The sequence below is a fragment of the Abramis brama genome (assembly GCF_963993115.1).
Source record: "Abramis brama genome assembly, chromosome: 10".
Classification (NCBI taxonomy): Eukaryota; Metazoa; Chordata; class Actinopteri; order Cypriniformes; family Leuciscidae; genus Abramis; species Abramis brama.
In genome coordinates this window covers 26,862,953-26,880,710 of record NC_139972.1, presented here as the reverse complement: position 1 = coordinate 26,880,710, position 17,758 = coordinate 26,862,953, and the positions used below count along the sequence as shown (strand labels likewise).

At 37.4% G+C, this 17,758-nt stretch overlaps 1 protein-coding gene across 1 annotated transcript in view; it reads left to right on the top strand.

The window, feature by feature from the left end:
- Nucleotides 1-17,758, top strand: part of col4a4 (collagen, type IV, alpha 4) — a 73,803-nt gene that overhangs the window by 1,322 nt on the left and 54,723 nt on the right. The window contains exons 2-3 of the mRNA XM_084125632.1: nt 416-572; nt 2,758-2,803. Coding sequence (XP_083981758.1) covers nt 529-572; nt 2,758-2,803 — 90 coding nt within the window. The 5' untranslated portion in view covers nt 416-528. The remainder of the gene's footprint in view (nt 1-415; nt 573-2,757; nt 2,804-17,758) is intronic.

The following is a 17,758-nucleotide window of genomic DNA, read 5'->3' as shown; positions in this document are numbered from 1 at the left end:
ATGTCTGGCAAACTCAGCCATGATGGTTAAAGCCCTCTTAATTATGACTTTAAAGTCATAGTATGGCTTGGATATGCATCTGTCTGCAATGCTGTGTAGTTTGATGTGTCCATTGTCAGTGTCAGTGAGTTCGCTTTATAATCTTTGTCAGTCTTGACTTGTGTGTCATGGAAAAGAAGCCATCCGGAAAGATAAACTTTGTCCAAGTTCCATCTATTGTATTGATTCAGCGTGTCTCTTTCTTTCTCACCCCCACCTCTCACATCACCACCTCTGCCATATTGTCAGCCATTGGGAATGTTATTGAAGGAGAGAGAATCTGCCTTTACCCAACTGTCAATTCCAGCACGTATTTATTGTTTATCCGTGTATTCCTACAGTGATTTACCCATCCATCTCTTCATTTTTCCCTCAGGTGGGTGAGTTGTCCGACGGGACGTCAGGAGTCATAGCTACATCACTGACCACATCATTCTGAGGCAGTGGAGAAAGGTCAACAGGTAGCACATGCCCTGAGTGGCGGCTGAGATGACACCCCCCCGCCGGACCACCTCGACCAGCCTCCTTTTCTGGTAAGAGTCCCCATTGTCCTAGTATTCCCATCATCATTGTTTGCATGTTTTATGACATTTATTATGATTCATTCTAGATCAAACAGATCCTAATTAGACGATTAGATCCCTACATTTATTGATAATAATAAGAAATGTTTCTTGAGCAGCAAATCAGCATAATTAGAGTATTTCTGATTTGATTTCTGAAAGATCACGTGACACTGGAGTAATGATGCTGAAATTAAGCTTTGACTTCGCAGGAATACATTACATTTAAAAACTAGAAAAATGCATTTCCGGAGGAACTGCAAAGTGTGCTTGCTCGGGTGCAGTGCACTAACGTTAGCAGGTAGTGGATAAATGCGAGATGCGAGAAAAAATGTGAGAATGCGAGATGCGAGAAAAAAGATGTCAAACTGTCTTTTATTTTCGAATTTAATTCCTCAATCAGCGCTGGACCGGCATTTTCTGTCTTCCGCTGAGCCCTGGCTGTAGACAGATCATATGTTTCACGCTGTCAATGCAGTGGTCTGCGTTGCGCTGATCTTATTCACACTATCGAGTGTAGGTGCAGCATTCTAACATTGAGTCATAATGAGCTGTTTTTAATGTTGTGCGAGTGATAGAGCGCGGCAGCAACAAACCAACTGATCAGCTCGCAGCGTAAACATTGAATGCTCGGCCGAACAGCTGATCATAGCTGTACAGGGCGCCTTATTATTTTTCATCTCCATAAATATATCTAGTAGTAAAGCTAATGCAAGGGCTAGAAATCAATTAATCTTTTGATGATACTTCCTTGTCATCATGGAGAGCGCAGTTCATGGTTGCATAGCAACGACAGACGCCACGGGACAGCAAGCGCTTGTGAAAAGGAGAGAGTGGCGCGCTCGCGCTTTCCACTTGTTTTTTACACATCTAAGGTGCGTTCCATTCGACAGGGTCCATACGCAGTGTTCACTGCTCCCCTACTCCCTGAGCACGGTATATCAGTTGAAGTGGACTTCACTGACAATAACCGCTCATTTGAAACGGCCTGCAAACGTCATCAAAGAAAGTCAAGATTATGATATAACATAAATATATATAGGACTACATTCATATTTAAATTTTTATTATTATATTATATATTTACAATTATATTGCACTATTTTACAACTACCTAAAATAAAATCACTCTACTTCACAAACTAGCTAAGCTGGCTGCATTCACTGATAGGGGTGTAACGATACCCTCATGTCACGATTCGATACATATCATAATACTGAACTTACGATACGATATTATTGCGATACTCCAAGACATAAGGTAAAGGGGGGGGGGGGGGGGTTATATTGTTATATTGGGTTATATTGGGGGGTTATATTGTTGCCAAATAATTTACAATTTTGTAATGTTTTTTTTTTTTTTTTTATCTTGTACATCCTCACATTGGAGTCTCGAGTTAATGTACAAAGTTTGGTTTCGATACGTGACAGCGTTCCTGAAATATGAACTACTTCCTGTTTTGGCGACTACGCCGCTGATTTCGTTTGGCTGTGACGGGCAAACGCTTCCGAAAATCAAAAATCCTTCTAGTAACTTTTGTGAGGCTTAGTCCAAGGATCATGTACGTCCAGTTTCGTGAAGTTCGGACCAAATTTGTGACCTGTGAAACTTTAGTTTCGCTTTCTGTTCAATCCACTATGGCGGACAAACGACATGGACTCGTGATGTCATCTTCGCGAGCAACTTACACCGGTACTGACCGGACGTTTTAAAGTTGGAACGGTGTCTCTGTCTCAAAGGGCCTAGGCGCAGGAGCTGGCGCGTCTATTTTTCTCCCGGGAATAATAATAATAATAAGAAGAAAACTTAAGAAGAACAATAAGTGTGCTGCTTTCAGCAAGCACACTTAATAATAAGAAGAAGAAGAAGAAGAAGAAAACTTAAGAAGAACAAAAGATAGAACAGAAAATTAAAAAAATATTGCAATAAAAAAGCTATTATTTTAATTGTAATAATATTTAACAATATTACTATTTTACTGTATTTTGATTAAATAAATGTAGCCTCGATGAAAAGAGACTTCTTAAAACACACACACACACAAACACAAGAATCTTACTGACCCCAAACTGTTGAATGGTAGTGTATGTGGCATCTAACTTCTTTACCTATGTCTTATTCATAATTGTCTTATTTGTTTGTTTGTTTATCCAGCACAAGGCTTTTACTGGCACTTATGACGATACACACAGCTTTGGGGGTGAGTTGTTTTTGTATTCTCTTCATAAAGTTGCTTTAATGGTTTCACAATGGTCAGATGATGCTGGCTGAGTCAAATGGCTATAAATGTCTCTTTGCCTGTGAAATTCAGGTAAAAGCTGTGTCTGTATACATGTGCAGCTTATTGTATGCATATTAGAGTATTGCACCATTAGCTTAGCAATATGTTTAAGGGATAGTTCATACAAAAATAAAAATTCTGTTGTCATTAACACCCTCATGTCATTACAAACCAGTATGACTTTCTTCTGCAGAATATAAAAACAAGGTATTTTGAGAGTATTATTTTTTTTTTTAAATGATCAGTACTTAGGGTTAGGGTTAGTTGTAGTTTTTCTAAACCTGTATGAATTTCCTTCTACTGAACACAACATTTTTTTATTTTTTTTTGAAGAATGTCAGTTACCAAACAGTTGATGGACCCCATTGACTTCCATAGTCATTTTTTTTCTCCATAAATCAACAACATGAGGATCAGAAAATGATGATGAAATTCCTTTTTGGGATAACTATCCATTTAATTGTAATCTCTATTGAAATCAAAAGTGCATTTGATTTGCTGATGTATGTAGAGCATATGATGTTCTTTGATGGGTAGGATGCTGACTTAAGGGTACCTCACATTAGCGATATTTCAACAAAATTTCTAAGAAAAAAAGGTCCATTGTCAACAGTGTTGCGCAGTGGTTCCATAACATTTTCTGCCGAGCCCCCAAAACATTTTCAAGTCCCCCTTGCTTACAAAATCCTTGCAAGGAGCCGAGTAATAAGCGGGACAATTCCGCAGTGGGGACTTGTATCACCCTGAAGAAGTTTCTTTTGCTTATCTCTTTCTCTGTGTTTCTCTATCTCTGGAACCACTGGTGTAGCGACGAATGAAGAACAGAAGTCAATTTTAAACCAAGCAGCTTTATAATAATCATTATAATGCGTTTCATGTAAAGCGCAAATCGGTGGGCGGGGCTAAGTAGGCGTTGATCTTCTTCTGCGGAGGCGGTGTTTGATACCCTTTGACGTCATAGATCCCCACTTTGAAAAATCTGTCATTCGCTGTGCCTGGTGTCAATAAAAGCTTTTATTGGACTAACAAGGCCGTTTTCAGTTCTGAAACTTACAGGATATTCTTAGAGTATGATGATCTCTTATATGCCAAAAGCTCAAGGAAAAATTGATTTCTCAGTTCATCACCCCTTTAAGAAAGCATCTGCCTGTGTATAGGTGGTGAAGCAGTTCACTAGGTTAGACGTCCTCACCTCTTTAGCTTGATTATAAGATTGATTTATTGATGAAGTGGTCCTGTATGGGTGTTTCATTGAGCTATGTTGAAACAGAGATCTTAACTAGAGAACCAATATTTTGTTTTACATGCACTCATCTTTTGATTTCAATGGCATGAAGCAGCCTTTGAAGTAAGGTGTCACACGATCCAAAGGGGCTATGATGGCATAAGGGATCCAGAAATCTCTGGAAAAGGGCTACGATGTCTTTCATCACCAACCGCCTATGAGAAAAAGAGTGTTGCGGGTCAACAGGAATGGATTCTGATATAGTATGTATGTATGTATGTGCATTCCGACCAGGTAATTGATAAGTGTGTACTGTAGTCTGCCTCGTCTGCCCATAAGGCTCCCTTTCAGGCATCATCTATGTGGCTAGAATCCAAAGGCACAGATGGATACAGAACATTACTTATGAGGGCAGATGGATGGAGATTGCCACCATACAATGAATAAGAGGGATGGAGAGCCAAAAGAGAGATAGTGCGGAACAGTCGCTGAGAAGATAAGAAAACATCGTCTGCATTGATGCCCATCCCTGCTTTTACGTAAGAAGAGAGGAATGCAGACATATTTCCAGGGTTCGTATAAGGTGCTTAAAGTGCTTGAAGTACTTGAATTTGACTTTTTGAAATTGAAGTCCTGGAAAACCCTTGAAAACAGCCATATTTTCTGAAGAGGTACTTGAAAAGTGCTTGAATTATTAAAAATAGGGATGCACCGATACCGATCTCATGTACTCGTACTCGTAAAAATGCTCCGGTACCAACAACCGATAGGCCTACCAGGCAGCGTGTGTATTAACCACAGCTGTGGTGCGCGAGCTGATAAGAGAAAAACGCGCAGTGGATTGAGCGTGCACCGGCACAGATGCGCGAGCTGGTCGAGCACATCCCTTTAAACAGACATCAGTGGAAAGTTTGTTCATTCGGATATCAATGGCAAAGAAAATAAAACGAGGCATTATTATTAACGGTAACTGACGAGAGAGAGAGCGAGCGAGTGCACTTCTGTTGAATGCTCTTGATTGCTGATCGTTCACTCAGCACGTGTCATTTGGATTAAAACTAAATTGTATATGTAAGGTTGTATATGTTGTATATAACGAGTGGTTCCCTACATTATTACAGAACGTTTGCAGGTCAAGAAGTTTAATCCGCAAACACAAACATCCGAAGACAAACATCCACACAAGTTTATGTTAAAACGCCCGTCTTGGCGAGTTTTCTAGTAAACAAAGTCGGTTATATCTCAAGTGAACATACCCATGTTCATATGGGGTCCATGAGTTCGGTCTGGGACAGCAGTCTAATAAACCTGCTGCTGTGTTTTAATGTTAATCAAACAAAGGACAAATAAATTACTCACTGCTCTTGACTAAATAGGCTACCCTTTTCAACTTTACAAAAATATCCATCTATATAATTTATACAGTAATGAATATGCTTTTTTCTTCATAATTGATTACTTTATTCAAATTTCTGTACCTGTTAGATCTACCCGAAAAACTCTAAAAACACTGTTTATTTCATTTGTAGCCTTTCTTTGTTCTATTGTATTTATTTGTCCTATTTGTAATTCGATTATTTGTTCTTATTTTGTTACTGATTGCTTACTTGTCTTTAATAATGTTTTAAATTCACATTAACTAGTGCAAAATGCCCGTGCAAAATCAGTTTTTGTGTGTGTGTTTAGTAATTGTTGGTTTGGTGCCTGTGAAAGAGACTGTGAACGCATTGAATTCAGGGAGCAGGCTAGGTTACTACAAATGATGGCTGTGAATAAACTATAATATTCAGAAGTAAACAGTGTAGCTGACTGAGTGTTTATGTATACCACAACCTTCTAAGTGCTAGTGCAAAATGCCCGTGCAAAATCAGTTTTTGAGTGTGTTTTTAGTAATTGTTGGTTTGGTGTGTTTGAGTGCTCATTGTTACAATTACACAGCAAAAGTTCAGTGACATTTTTATTTGTGCATGGTAGAAAGCACACAGTGAACTCAGAGAAAACGCTATGCTTGAGGAAACAGTTTGTGAATAGGCTACTACAAATGATGCCCGTGAAAGAGACTGTGAACGCATTGAATAGGATATGTTTAGTTGGTGAATAGCAGCTACTATTACACAGTAGCGATAACTTTAAGCGCACCAGAATGAAATATAATATTCAGAAGTAAACAGCATAGCTGACTTACAGATTCAGTTTACATCCACAAATGAATAAGCGCGTCGATTCAGGGAGCAGTGAAAGTGCCCGTGCAAAATCAGTTTTTGTGAGCTGATCGCCGTCAAAAAAGTTCAGGAGATATTTCTTAGTGATGGCTGATTTCAACAGTTTCAATATGATAGCATTTTGGAAAAAAAAGTGTCATGAATTTATTGCATTTTGGGGGGAAAATAATCCGTTTTTATAATAGATCTTTGAAAATCAAAATCTGGATTTGAATTTTTTTATGATATTATAACCTAAAGATGCTATGTGAAAGTTTGAAACAGAAAATAGTGGTTTTTGGTAAAGAAAACACATTTTTACTCAAATTAATCAAAATGGATTTATCATGTTCTGGAACCAAACTATAATATTCAGAAGTAAACAGTGTAGCTGACTGAGCTTATTGGGGCTTCTTTGACCGATACAACCCTCTAATGTCAGAATGTTTATTTTTAAACCACAACCTTTTAAAAATGATATATTTAACGATATCTTTAGCATTTCTCATCCAAACAACGTCAAACTTGGCACTGCACTTACTCGTGCCCGTGGCAAGACACCTGTCGAATTTGAAATCCATCGGACTAATGGTTCGAGAGATATGTGGTTAACACACACACACACACACACACACACACACACAGACAGACAGACAGACAGACAGACACACAGACAGACAGACGTTCTTGTAATTTATAGAGAGATTAGGCTGGTAGTTTTCGTTGTATCAAAATTGGATTAAATAATTGATATTTCACTGGTATCTAAATATTTGTTACACTGACCCAGTCCTCAGCACTGAGCCCTTCTGGAGCTGCTCTAAATATGTGCTGTGCTATTAAATGAAAGATAAAATATGACAGAGCAATATAATGAACAGTGACAGTAACAGAAGCTCATACAATGCATTTTAGCAGGCTTAATTAAGCATGAAAATAACTGAAATAAATATATATTTGATGAACAAATTAAGCCAACTAATATGATTTATATTCTTTTGGTTTATCTACTAATACATTTAAAAATGACAAATGCAGTGAAAATTCAGGTATCGATAATTGGTATCGGCGAGTACCAAAAATGAAAGTATGGGTATCGGACTCGTTCTGCAAAAAGTGGTATCGGTGCATCCCTAATTAAAATAAAATTGTTGTTGAAAAAATACAATCATTTCAGGTTAAATTAACGCTGCAGCCTGTCTGACATATAGAGCTATTTCGCATGGCTTTGAGCATGATATTATGGAAGTATATAATACAACTTTCATTCTTCAGGTCAATCATATATTCATAGGAAAAAAATCTGTTTCAATATCCTTTCAATGGTTAAGGTGATTTCACATGCCTGACAGCGCTGGTCAATGGATTGATCTCTATGACGTGAAACATTAGTTATCATATATATATGTAATTTGAGTTTAAAAAAAAATAAAATAAAAAATATATATATATATATATATATATATATATATATACAGTGCAATGCATAAGTGAATACACCCATGCTAAAGTTGACTAAAAAGAGGAATAAAAAATCATATTTTGGAAATTGAACTTAATGCCTTAATTTAAAAAATTAGGAAAAATCCAACCTTTAAGGACACCAATTTTCTTTGTGAATGAATAATGTATCGTAAATAAATAAATGTTCTTCCTTAAAATACATGGTGCATAAGTGAGTACACCCCTATGTTAAATTCCCATAGAGGCAGGCAGATTTTTATTTTTAAGTATTTTTTTTATTTTATTTTTAGGATACTATGCATCCTGATAAAGTTCCCTTGGCCTTTGGAATTAAAATAGCCCCACATCATCACATAGCCTTCACCATACCTAGAGATTGGCATGGGGTACTTTCCATAAGATCATCTCTCAATGCAAATCAAACTAGCTTTTAGGCTAACTGAAATAAAATCATGCCAATCTCTAGGTATGGTGAAGGCTATGTGATGATGTGGGGCTATTTTAATTCCAAAGGCCAAGGGAACTTTATCAGGATGCATAGTATCCTAAAAAACTGGTGTCCTTAAAGGTTGGATTTTTCCTAATTTTTTAAATTAAGGCATTAAGTTCAATTTCCAAAATATGATTTTTTATTCCTCTTTTTAGTCAACTTTAGCATGGGTGTATTCACTTATGCATTGCACTATATATATATATATATATATAAAGTATAAGTCCTTTAAAGGTCCTTTAAAGTCCTGGAATTTCATTTTACAGAATCTGTACAAACCCTGTATTTCTAATGTAAACAATCCAAATAAATAAATAATATAATTTATAAATCATATATTCACCTTTATTTTGTTCCAAACATATGTGATTGTCTTTCCTCCATGAAAGACAATAGGATATGTTTGAAATAGTTGCTTTTTGCATGCAATTGCAATGGATACTGAAGTGTTCAAGCTTCAAAACGGATGTGAAAGCACCATAAAAACATCACGAAAGTGACGTTCACTAAAGTCATACGATAGCTTTTTTTGTGATGAACTTTCCAAATTGAAGTCACTATTTACTTATAATCTTTTCCTCTAGACCTGAACATTGAGTGAGCTTTAGAACCAGATCAGTCAGATTTGTGAATGAATCAGTCAGGGCTGTTTCTCAAAAGCATCCTGAGCTATGTTTATCGTAGAGACTATCGGTGGTGCTTTTGAGAAACACAGCCCTCATCAGTATAAACAGTATAAAAGATTCACTGAAAAGATCTGACCCAAAAGTTCCATTGATTCTTGAATCAGACGTCACTACCTTTCCAATGAACTCTCATAAACTTGTCAAGGAGAGCTATGGCAAATGTTAGGTTTTGTCAACGAATAATGACCTAAATTAAGTCTTTTCCTCACAGAAAGCTAACAAATGTATTTGTTATTTGCATGGTCCTCTTTAATTTTACTGAAAATAGCCCCCAGACTATTCACCTTTTGTGTTCCGTTGAAAAGAGAAAGCCAAACAGATTTGGAACAACACAAGGGTGAGTAAAAAATGACAGAATTCGATTTTTAAGTTCAAAGAATAGGGGAAACTGTTGAATAGGGGAAGAGTGTTGTATTGATGGTACGTTGTGGTTCCTGCACATAATATAAGTCATTTTGCCTAAGGCGTTCTGTCTGATTCTGTGTGAAGGGGGTCAGGGGTAAGGTTGTAAACCTGACAAAAATGACCAGGTGTCACAAAGCAGGTGCTGCCTCACACACGCACACACACACACACACACACACTAGGGAAAATGTATCAGAAATGCTTACCCGCACATACGCATGTACACATCCTGTCGCTCATTAAGATGAATGACGCGTACTGTACATGTTCTGTCTCACTCCATGAAGGAGCGACTTCCAACCTGACGATTTACAGTATCAGCTAGACAAACTTGATTTGATTGTTTCACATGATCTTTCAAACCTAAAGGCTTAAAATGCTTGAAAATTGAAAATTGGTTGACAGATTTTGATGTTTGATTTCATGTTTGATTACATTTTTTGGCCTCTAAACCAAGGGTTCTCATTCTCTGGCCTTCAAGGTCCATTTAGTTTAGCTCCAACCTTGATCAAACTCACCTGCCAGTAACTTTATAATAATGTTGAAGACCTTGCTTAGCCCTTTCAGGTGTGTTTGATTAGTGTTGGAGCTAAACTCTGCAGGAAAGTGGACCCCGGGGCCAGAGTTGAGAACCCCTGCTGGAAAGAGAGTAAGTGTAGAGGAAGATCTGGATAGAGTGTAAGTAAGAGAGATTTATCTGTTGCACTTTCTATGATTGGCTGTCTGGTCAACATCCTGTCGGAGGTGCAGAGTGAAGCGGGCCTACAGGTATGGAGACGATAGATGGGGGAAAGATACAGAAAGAGCAAGATTTTAACACATCCAGATGTCCCAATACATAAGTTATTACCTTAGTGACATACTGTCACTGAACTCATGTTCAAATAAAGCAAGAAAGAAAGAATTTGGAAGGAGTCCAAGAACTTTGGGGATTTGGGATATCCAGAAATGAAAATGAAAAAGGAAATGAATATTTTTGCAGTGTGTATTTTCATTTTTGTAGCTTTGCTTTGTTCTAAAATACACTACTGTTCAGAATGTTTGATGTTTTTGAAAGAACCCTCTTAAGCTCACCGAAGCCTCATGTATTTGATAAAAACACAGTAAAAACAGTAACAGTACATTAAGTATTAATTATTAGATATTATTACAGTTTGTATATATAAAAATAACTGTTTTTTATTGTAATATATTTTAAAATGTAATTTATTCCTGTGATCAAATCTGTATTTTCAGCATCATTACTCCAGTCTTCAGTGTCACATGATCCTTCAGAAATCATTCTAATATCTATGATGCTCAAAAAACATTTATGATTATTATCAATGGTGAAAGCTGTTGTGCTGCTTAGTATTTTTCAAACGAAAGTGTTTAATTTATTTGAAAAACTAATTTGAATTTGTTTAAAAAATCTTACTGACTCACCTGTCGAACTGTATTTTTATTTTATGAATTTTTTTGCTGATAATGCTTTTTGTAAGTGCTTGTGTAGCCCCTAAGTGGAATGTGGCTTTTACTTAATTTTAATACTGTTGATTTGCTGGCTTTAAAAAAACTAGCATTGTTACATTGTTAACTTACTGTTACATTGAGGAGAAAATATGACGAAGAGTTATTTTAAGCTATAGTTCCTTTAAAAAAACATCAATTAATCATCTGAAACTGGTTTTATCATGCAGAGGCTAATCCAAGTGTTTTCAGTTGGTTACAAATTATAGATATTTTAATAATCTGTCCTGTGTAATGCCATGCCACCAAACATCACTTAAGACAAAACCAAACTCAAACTCAACATCAAGTAGAAATAAGACAGGATCGGGTGTAACTCAATCTCAGATAATTTAAGATTGCGATGGGATAATGCGCAGTACAGGTAACATGAGGGAAAGAGGAATGGAAAAAGAGGAAGCAAGACAGAAGAAGTGTGGTAATAAGGGAAGCGTGTCTCTCTGTCATGCAGCAACCATCGTACCCTAACTCTCTAATCTCACACATCTGACTTGGAGTGAAGCGTGCGGTTATGCTCATCATCCAGTCAGCATGGACCATCTCAAACCCTGAGTTGATGTCATCACCCACCATTAACTTTTGTGTAATTCACAGCCCCTGTTAGGTGTGCATACACACACACATACATGATACACATAGTTGAGATCAGAAAAATATGAGCAAAGAAGGCTCTGAAAATAAATCTGCATTGTTATTAGCACCCTTAGAAAATCTTATGAGGAAAATAACTCCCAGGATATTCCCAGTATATTCACATTGTCCCACAATTACCTGTTTCACAGGAGTATAAATGAGGTAACATACAATCACTGTCTCTCCTCTCCTTTATTCTCAGTGTGCTGGTTTTTGCACAGAGTAAAAAATTTATTACTTTGTAAAATATTGTACGCGCTTGCAGGAGTTTGCGGCTTGTTGCATGCATAATCATCGTGTACCCTTCAGACTTCCACTTGTTTATGTTGTGATAGATTGGCCTTTTGCACTTTTGGTAATTTTTAACACACTATGTGTCCCCTTGCCAAAATGTGGAAAAGTGTTCTTGTTGTTGTTAAGCCTGGTTAAAGTGTGCTGGGGAAAAAAGTTTTCTGTGTACTTTAAATGAACAGACTTCTAGAGGCAAAAGTGATTTAAAATGTATTTTATATTTACTCATTTTTCAAATACTTTCTTCCAAAGCAGCTTACAAATTAGAAATCTGGCAAAGGCATTCATCTTAAGAAAGCAATAACTTTAGTAGTACTAATCATTCAATGTGCTAAAGACGGTATAGAACAGAGTCAACATCAGCAGCAAACAGTTCAGTGCTTATGGATTAGATGTTTTAGCCGTTTTTTAATATTGCTATTAAGGGATTCAGCTGTTTGTAGGGTTGGGAAGATCATTCCACCAGAGGAACGTAAATGTCAATGTTCGGAAAAGTGATTTTGTTCCTCTCTGTGGACCGTGTGCTCATTTTAGATGTGTCTATGTTTGCAGAGTCAGACACTGTGCACAATAAGTGTGCATTTGTGAAAGAATGGTTTTTGATTGAGTACAGTTTATCACTCTACCTTTTCCTTTTTTTATTACGTGGCTGACTACCTCCAAAAAGACATAACATGCCTGAACTGAACATTCTCTCCCTCTTGTATGTAATGTACTCAGATTTTTCAGTCTAACCCTCCTATCTCTTTTTCATGTTTTTGTCTCTCTCTCTCTCTCTCTCTCTCTCTCTGTTTTGGTCTTTCGTTATCTCTGTTTACATTCCTGCAATTGTGCTGGTTAACTCATATGTATGTCTGTGGGTCTCTCGTGACCTCAATATCAAACATCTAGTCTGGTTTTAGCATTTTAGGAAACTGTTGGTTATTCATTATAGCACCTCAGGTTAAATCAAATAATTGTTATTAGGGCCTGCAAAGTACATCATACTTAGCTAGTTGGTCATAAGCACTTTAATTTGTAAGCAAAGTATGTGTAAAGTTGTGTATGAAATATGGATGTCCCGAGCTGTTCTTAAGGATTGGTATTGGGGCCAATTAAGTTTTTTTTTTTTAAATGATTGGCCCTTTATTTTACGTCAGCTGTCACTCAGGCGTCGTGCAGTAGGTGGCGATATGCATTAAAAGGAAAAGAAGCTCAAAATGTGCATGCCTAACGCATGAGAACCAATAGCTGCGTTCCAATTCAGAGGCTGCATCCTTTGAAGGACACAGACTTTAAAGGCCACGAAGGAACAAGCTTTGTTAAATGGGACGGTCTAGCCTACGGAGGCATAGCTGCCAACTCTCACGCATTCACCGTGAGACACACGCAATTGACACTTTTCACACGCTCTCACACCACACATCCATTTTCTCACGCACAGAAAAATCGCGAAGCAAAGAGGACCGACATACTAGACAGAGCAGGTTACTTATGATATAAAAAATCTCAGCTCTCAGATTCTGTCACTTTTATTACAAAATTCAAACAATAAATACCGTTTTGGCGCTTGTAAATGTGACGCGACAGATCCCTAGCAGCACGTGAACCGATCATCTCTACTAGCTAGTAAATAAACACGAATGAACACCGTTGAAAGATACAGTACAACTTACCGAAATGTATATTCCTCATACATAATATCGACCAATCAATCAAACAAAGGGGTCAATAAAACAGCTGGAGAACAATTATGTCACATAACATTTACCTCAGGAAAGCCATTTAATGACCATAGCACGTTAACGTTAGTTGGCTAGAAAAAAAGAGCTATAGAGAGTATTTTGCTAAATATGTGTACTATATTGCATATTTATTATATTTTTACTTATATCATTAAATAAAGTTATTATATAATAAAAAACGCAAAAACATTTTTTGTTGTTGTTATTTTTTAAATTAAATAATACTGGCAGCTGATAGGGCTCTCTGTATGTTTACAGCATTAGGTGAGTTGTTTTTTTCTTGAGAAAAATGAATGCCTATCTTGTGTAGCCTACCTAATATTTATCCAAATGAGTCAATATTAAATCAAATCACAATAATTGAATTGAAATAATAAAAAAGCGTAGCTTACCAGAAATTGAACCATGTAAACATTGTAACATGTTGTCACTAAACCTAATAAAATTCAGTCCCCCCCCCCAACAACAAAAATCCCCGACAACAAAAATCTCACTCCAAGCTAAACTCAAAAGTTGGCAGCTATGCGGAGGACTGTTCTTTATGAGAGGCAGTAACATTTGTACTGGGTGTTTTTGAAAGTTATATTAAACTGTCTGAAAACAAAACAGGGTTCCCAGGACTAAATGTTTTTTGTTTTGTTTTTGCTCCGGACCAAACAAACCAAGCGAACGGAACTACAAGTGTGAGCACACACCCTGAATATGTTCACCATGGTCCATTTCTGTATGTAATAGAGTATTATCTATAATCACATCTTAGTAAAATATGTCAACATTTGAACCACTTTAAAAAATGATTATTATTATTTTTACATTTGTATCATTTCCTCTTTCGCGCCGCTGCGACCGAATGCGCCCTTAAAAGGATGCAGCCTCTGAATTTGGGACGCAGCTGATAAGGTCTGTTCTAGTGCATCACACAGGTTCCATGCTTCCGTGTTTAGCATAGCCTATTTAATGCAAGACAAGTTTATTTATAAAGCACATTTCATACACTGTGGCAATTCAAAGTGCTTTACATAGAGAGGAATAAAAATAATCACAAAATAAAAGCAAGGAAAATTCAAACAGCTATTCAAAATCTTTACATAGAAAGGAATTATAATAATCACACTATAGCAATTCATAGAGCTTTGCATAGAAAATAGACACAAAATAAAAGCATGGGAAATTAAAACGGTTATAAAAAGAATTAAAATAGATAAATGATACAGTTATAAAATGAATTAGAGTAAAATGAGTTAAAATAGTAAAAAGATGATACATAGAATTCATTTCTCATCTTGCATCTTATTAGTCTATCTTATTAGTATCTTATTTTGACTCTGAGATTTCCCCATGACGGTCAGTATTCTTCTGTGGATTTCCATATACCGTGGATTATCTGAGCCCACCAGATTAGTAATCTGTACCAATCCAGACCAGTAATCTGTACTAGTCACCACAGTGTTTTCTTGACCGTCATGAGTCAATCCCTCTCAAACTCCACCACAGAAAGGTGAGCACTTGCTCACAAATTTGGTCATTAGGACCATCAGGGTTTCCCCCACTACTATAATACCCTTCACAAAACACCAGTTATCAATCAGTGCCATTTGAGTTCAGTTTAGAATCAAAAGGAAGTATACAGTAGTTTAGAATCAAAAGGAGAATGCAGAGATAAAATACAATGTAATCAGTCGGACGCACAGTGCCACAGTGCTCATTCATTTAAATGCACAGGCTAGCTAAACAGAAGTGCTTTGAATCTGGATTTGAATGTGACTACTGTAGGAGCACATCTGATCTCTTCTGAAAGCTGGTTCCAGCTGCGGCTGGCATAGTAGCTAAAAGCAGACTCACCAGGCTTAGAGTGAACCCTTGGTATTTTTAGTTGATGTGATCCTAATGATCTGAGTGATCTGTTGGGTTTATATTCAGTGAGCATATCTGCAATGTATTGAGGTCCTAGGCCATTGAATGATTTATATACCAGTAATAATACTTTAAAATCAATCCTAAATGTAACTGGGAGCCAGTGTAAAGACCTGAGGACTGGTGTGATATGTTTTCTGGTTCTGCTCAGAATCCTGGCAGCAGCGTTCTGCATGAGCTGCAACTGTCTTATGGTCTTTTTGCAGTCTATTACAATAATCCACCCTGCTGGTTATGAAAGTATGAACAAGTCTTGACTGGAAACAAAGCATCTAATTCTTGCAATATTTTTGAGATAATAGTATGCTGATTTACATTTACATTTACATTACATTTAGTCATTTAGCAGACGCTTTTGTCCAAAGCGATTTACAAATTAGGACTAAATTAAGCGAGTCATCGTGAAGAGGCAAAAAACAATGCAAGAAGTGCTCAAAATACGAAGTTCAGGCATTGTTCAGAGTAGCATAAGCCCAATAAGCGAGGATTTAAGGGAAAGGAACTTTTTTTTTTTTTTTTTTATGAGGTTAAGTGCTCACGGAAGAGATGGGTTTTCAGCTGTCTTTTGAAAGTTGTCAGGGATTATGCATTCCGGATGAGGGTGGGGAGAGCGTTCCACCAGCATGGAACTGTGAATGAGAATGTTCTGGAAAGTGATTTTGTGGCTTTCTGTGATGGAACCACGAGACGTCGCTCGTTGACCGATCGTAGGCTTCTGGTAGGGATGTAGACTCGTAGGAGTGAGTGAAAGTAGGAGGGAGCTGAGCCTGTGATAGATCTGTAAGCACGCGTCAATGCCTTGAACTTGATGCGAGCAGCGAGTGGTAGCCAGTGCAGAGAGATGAACAGAGGAGTGACGTGGGCCCTTTTGGGCTTGTTGAAGACAAGACGAGCTGCAGCATTCTGGATCATTTGTAGAGGTTTAGTTGCACATGATGGAAGTCCAGCCAGAAGAGCATTGCAGTAGTCAAGCTTAGAAATGACCAGGGCCTGGACGAGAAGTTGTGTTGCATGCTCAGTTAGGAAAGGCCTGGATTTGGAAGCAGCTTTTGCGATCCGTAGGGCTTCTGTGACCGACAGTAATGCAGTCTCAGTTGAATGCCCTTTCTTGAAGCCGGATTGGTTGACATCCAGCTGGTTGTTCAGAGACAAGAAGGATGTTACTTGGTTGAAAACAGCTCTTTCGAGTGTTTTCGCAATGAATGGTAGGAGAGATAGGTCTGTAATTTTCTACAAATGATGTGTTAAGTGTTGGTTTTTTAAGCAGTGGAGTTACCCGAGCCTGCTTGAATGCAGTAGGGAAAGTGCCAGTATGGAGGGATGAGTTGATGATGTGTGTGAGTGCTGGTAGAAGTGTGGGAGAGATGGCTTGTAGAAGGTGTGAGGGGATGGGTTCTAGAGGGCAGGTGGTAGGATGACTGGAGAGGAGAAGTTTAGATACTTCTTCCTCGGTTAGCGGAGAGAAGGAGAAGAGAAGGTTATTGGCTGTGGAAGGGGTCGGTCTGGGTTCCTGTGTGTGTGGAGCTGAGAACTGACTGCTGATAGTTATTTAGTTTAGAACTGACTGCTGATTTAGTTATTGTTTTGACATGACTACTGAAACTAAGGTCTGACTCCAGAATCACACCGAGATTCCTGACCGAGATTCCTGACTTGATTTTTAGTTGTTAGACCCCTAGCGTCAAGATGTGCGTTCACCTTGAGAACTTCATCTTTGTTTCCAAACACAATGACTTTTACAAAGTTTTGTCTTTGTTTAGCTGAAGAAAGTTTTGGGCACATCCAACTGTTGACTTCATCAATGCATTGGCACAGGGAGTCAGTGGGGCTGTAATCGTTAGGCGATAGGGCTAAGTAGATATGTGTGTCATCTGCATAGCTGTGGTAAGCAATTTGGTTCCTTTTCATTATTTGGCTCATTGGGAGCATGTATACTGTAGGTTGAACAGGAGTGGCGCAAGAATTGAGCTTTGAGGGACTCCGCATGTCATTATGATCTCCTATACTCACATAATAACCTCTCCCTTCTAAGTATGCGTACTTGCATACTTTTGTAACAAATCACTCAAAAGTAATTTATTTACAGTTTATTTTTATCTTTTATTTTGCTATAGCGCTTTGCAGTGGCTTGCATTTTGCTTTGGAGTAACTGACAGTATATACACACACATATATATATAATAAAATAGGCCTATACATATAATTACAGTAGTAATTGATGTATTGGAATTAGAAGCTATTTGCAACACAAGAAATGTAGCCTACATCAATTTCATGCTAGAAAGCCAATAAAATGTCACTTAGTCATGTAATTAATTAATCAATTATATAT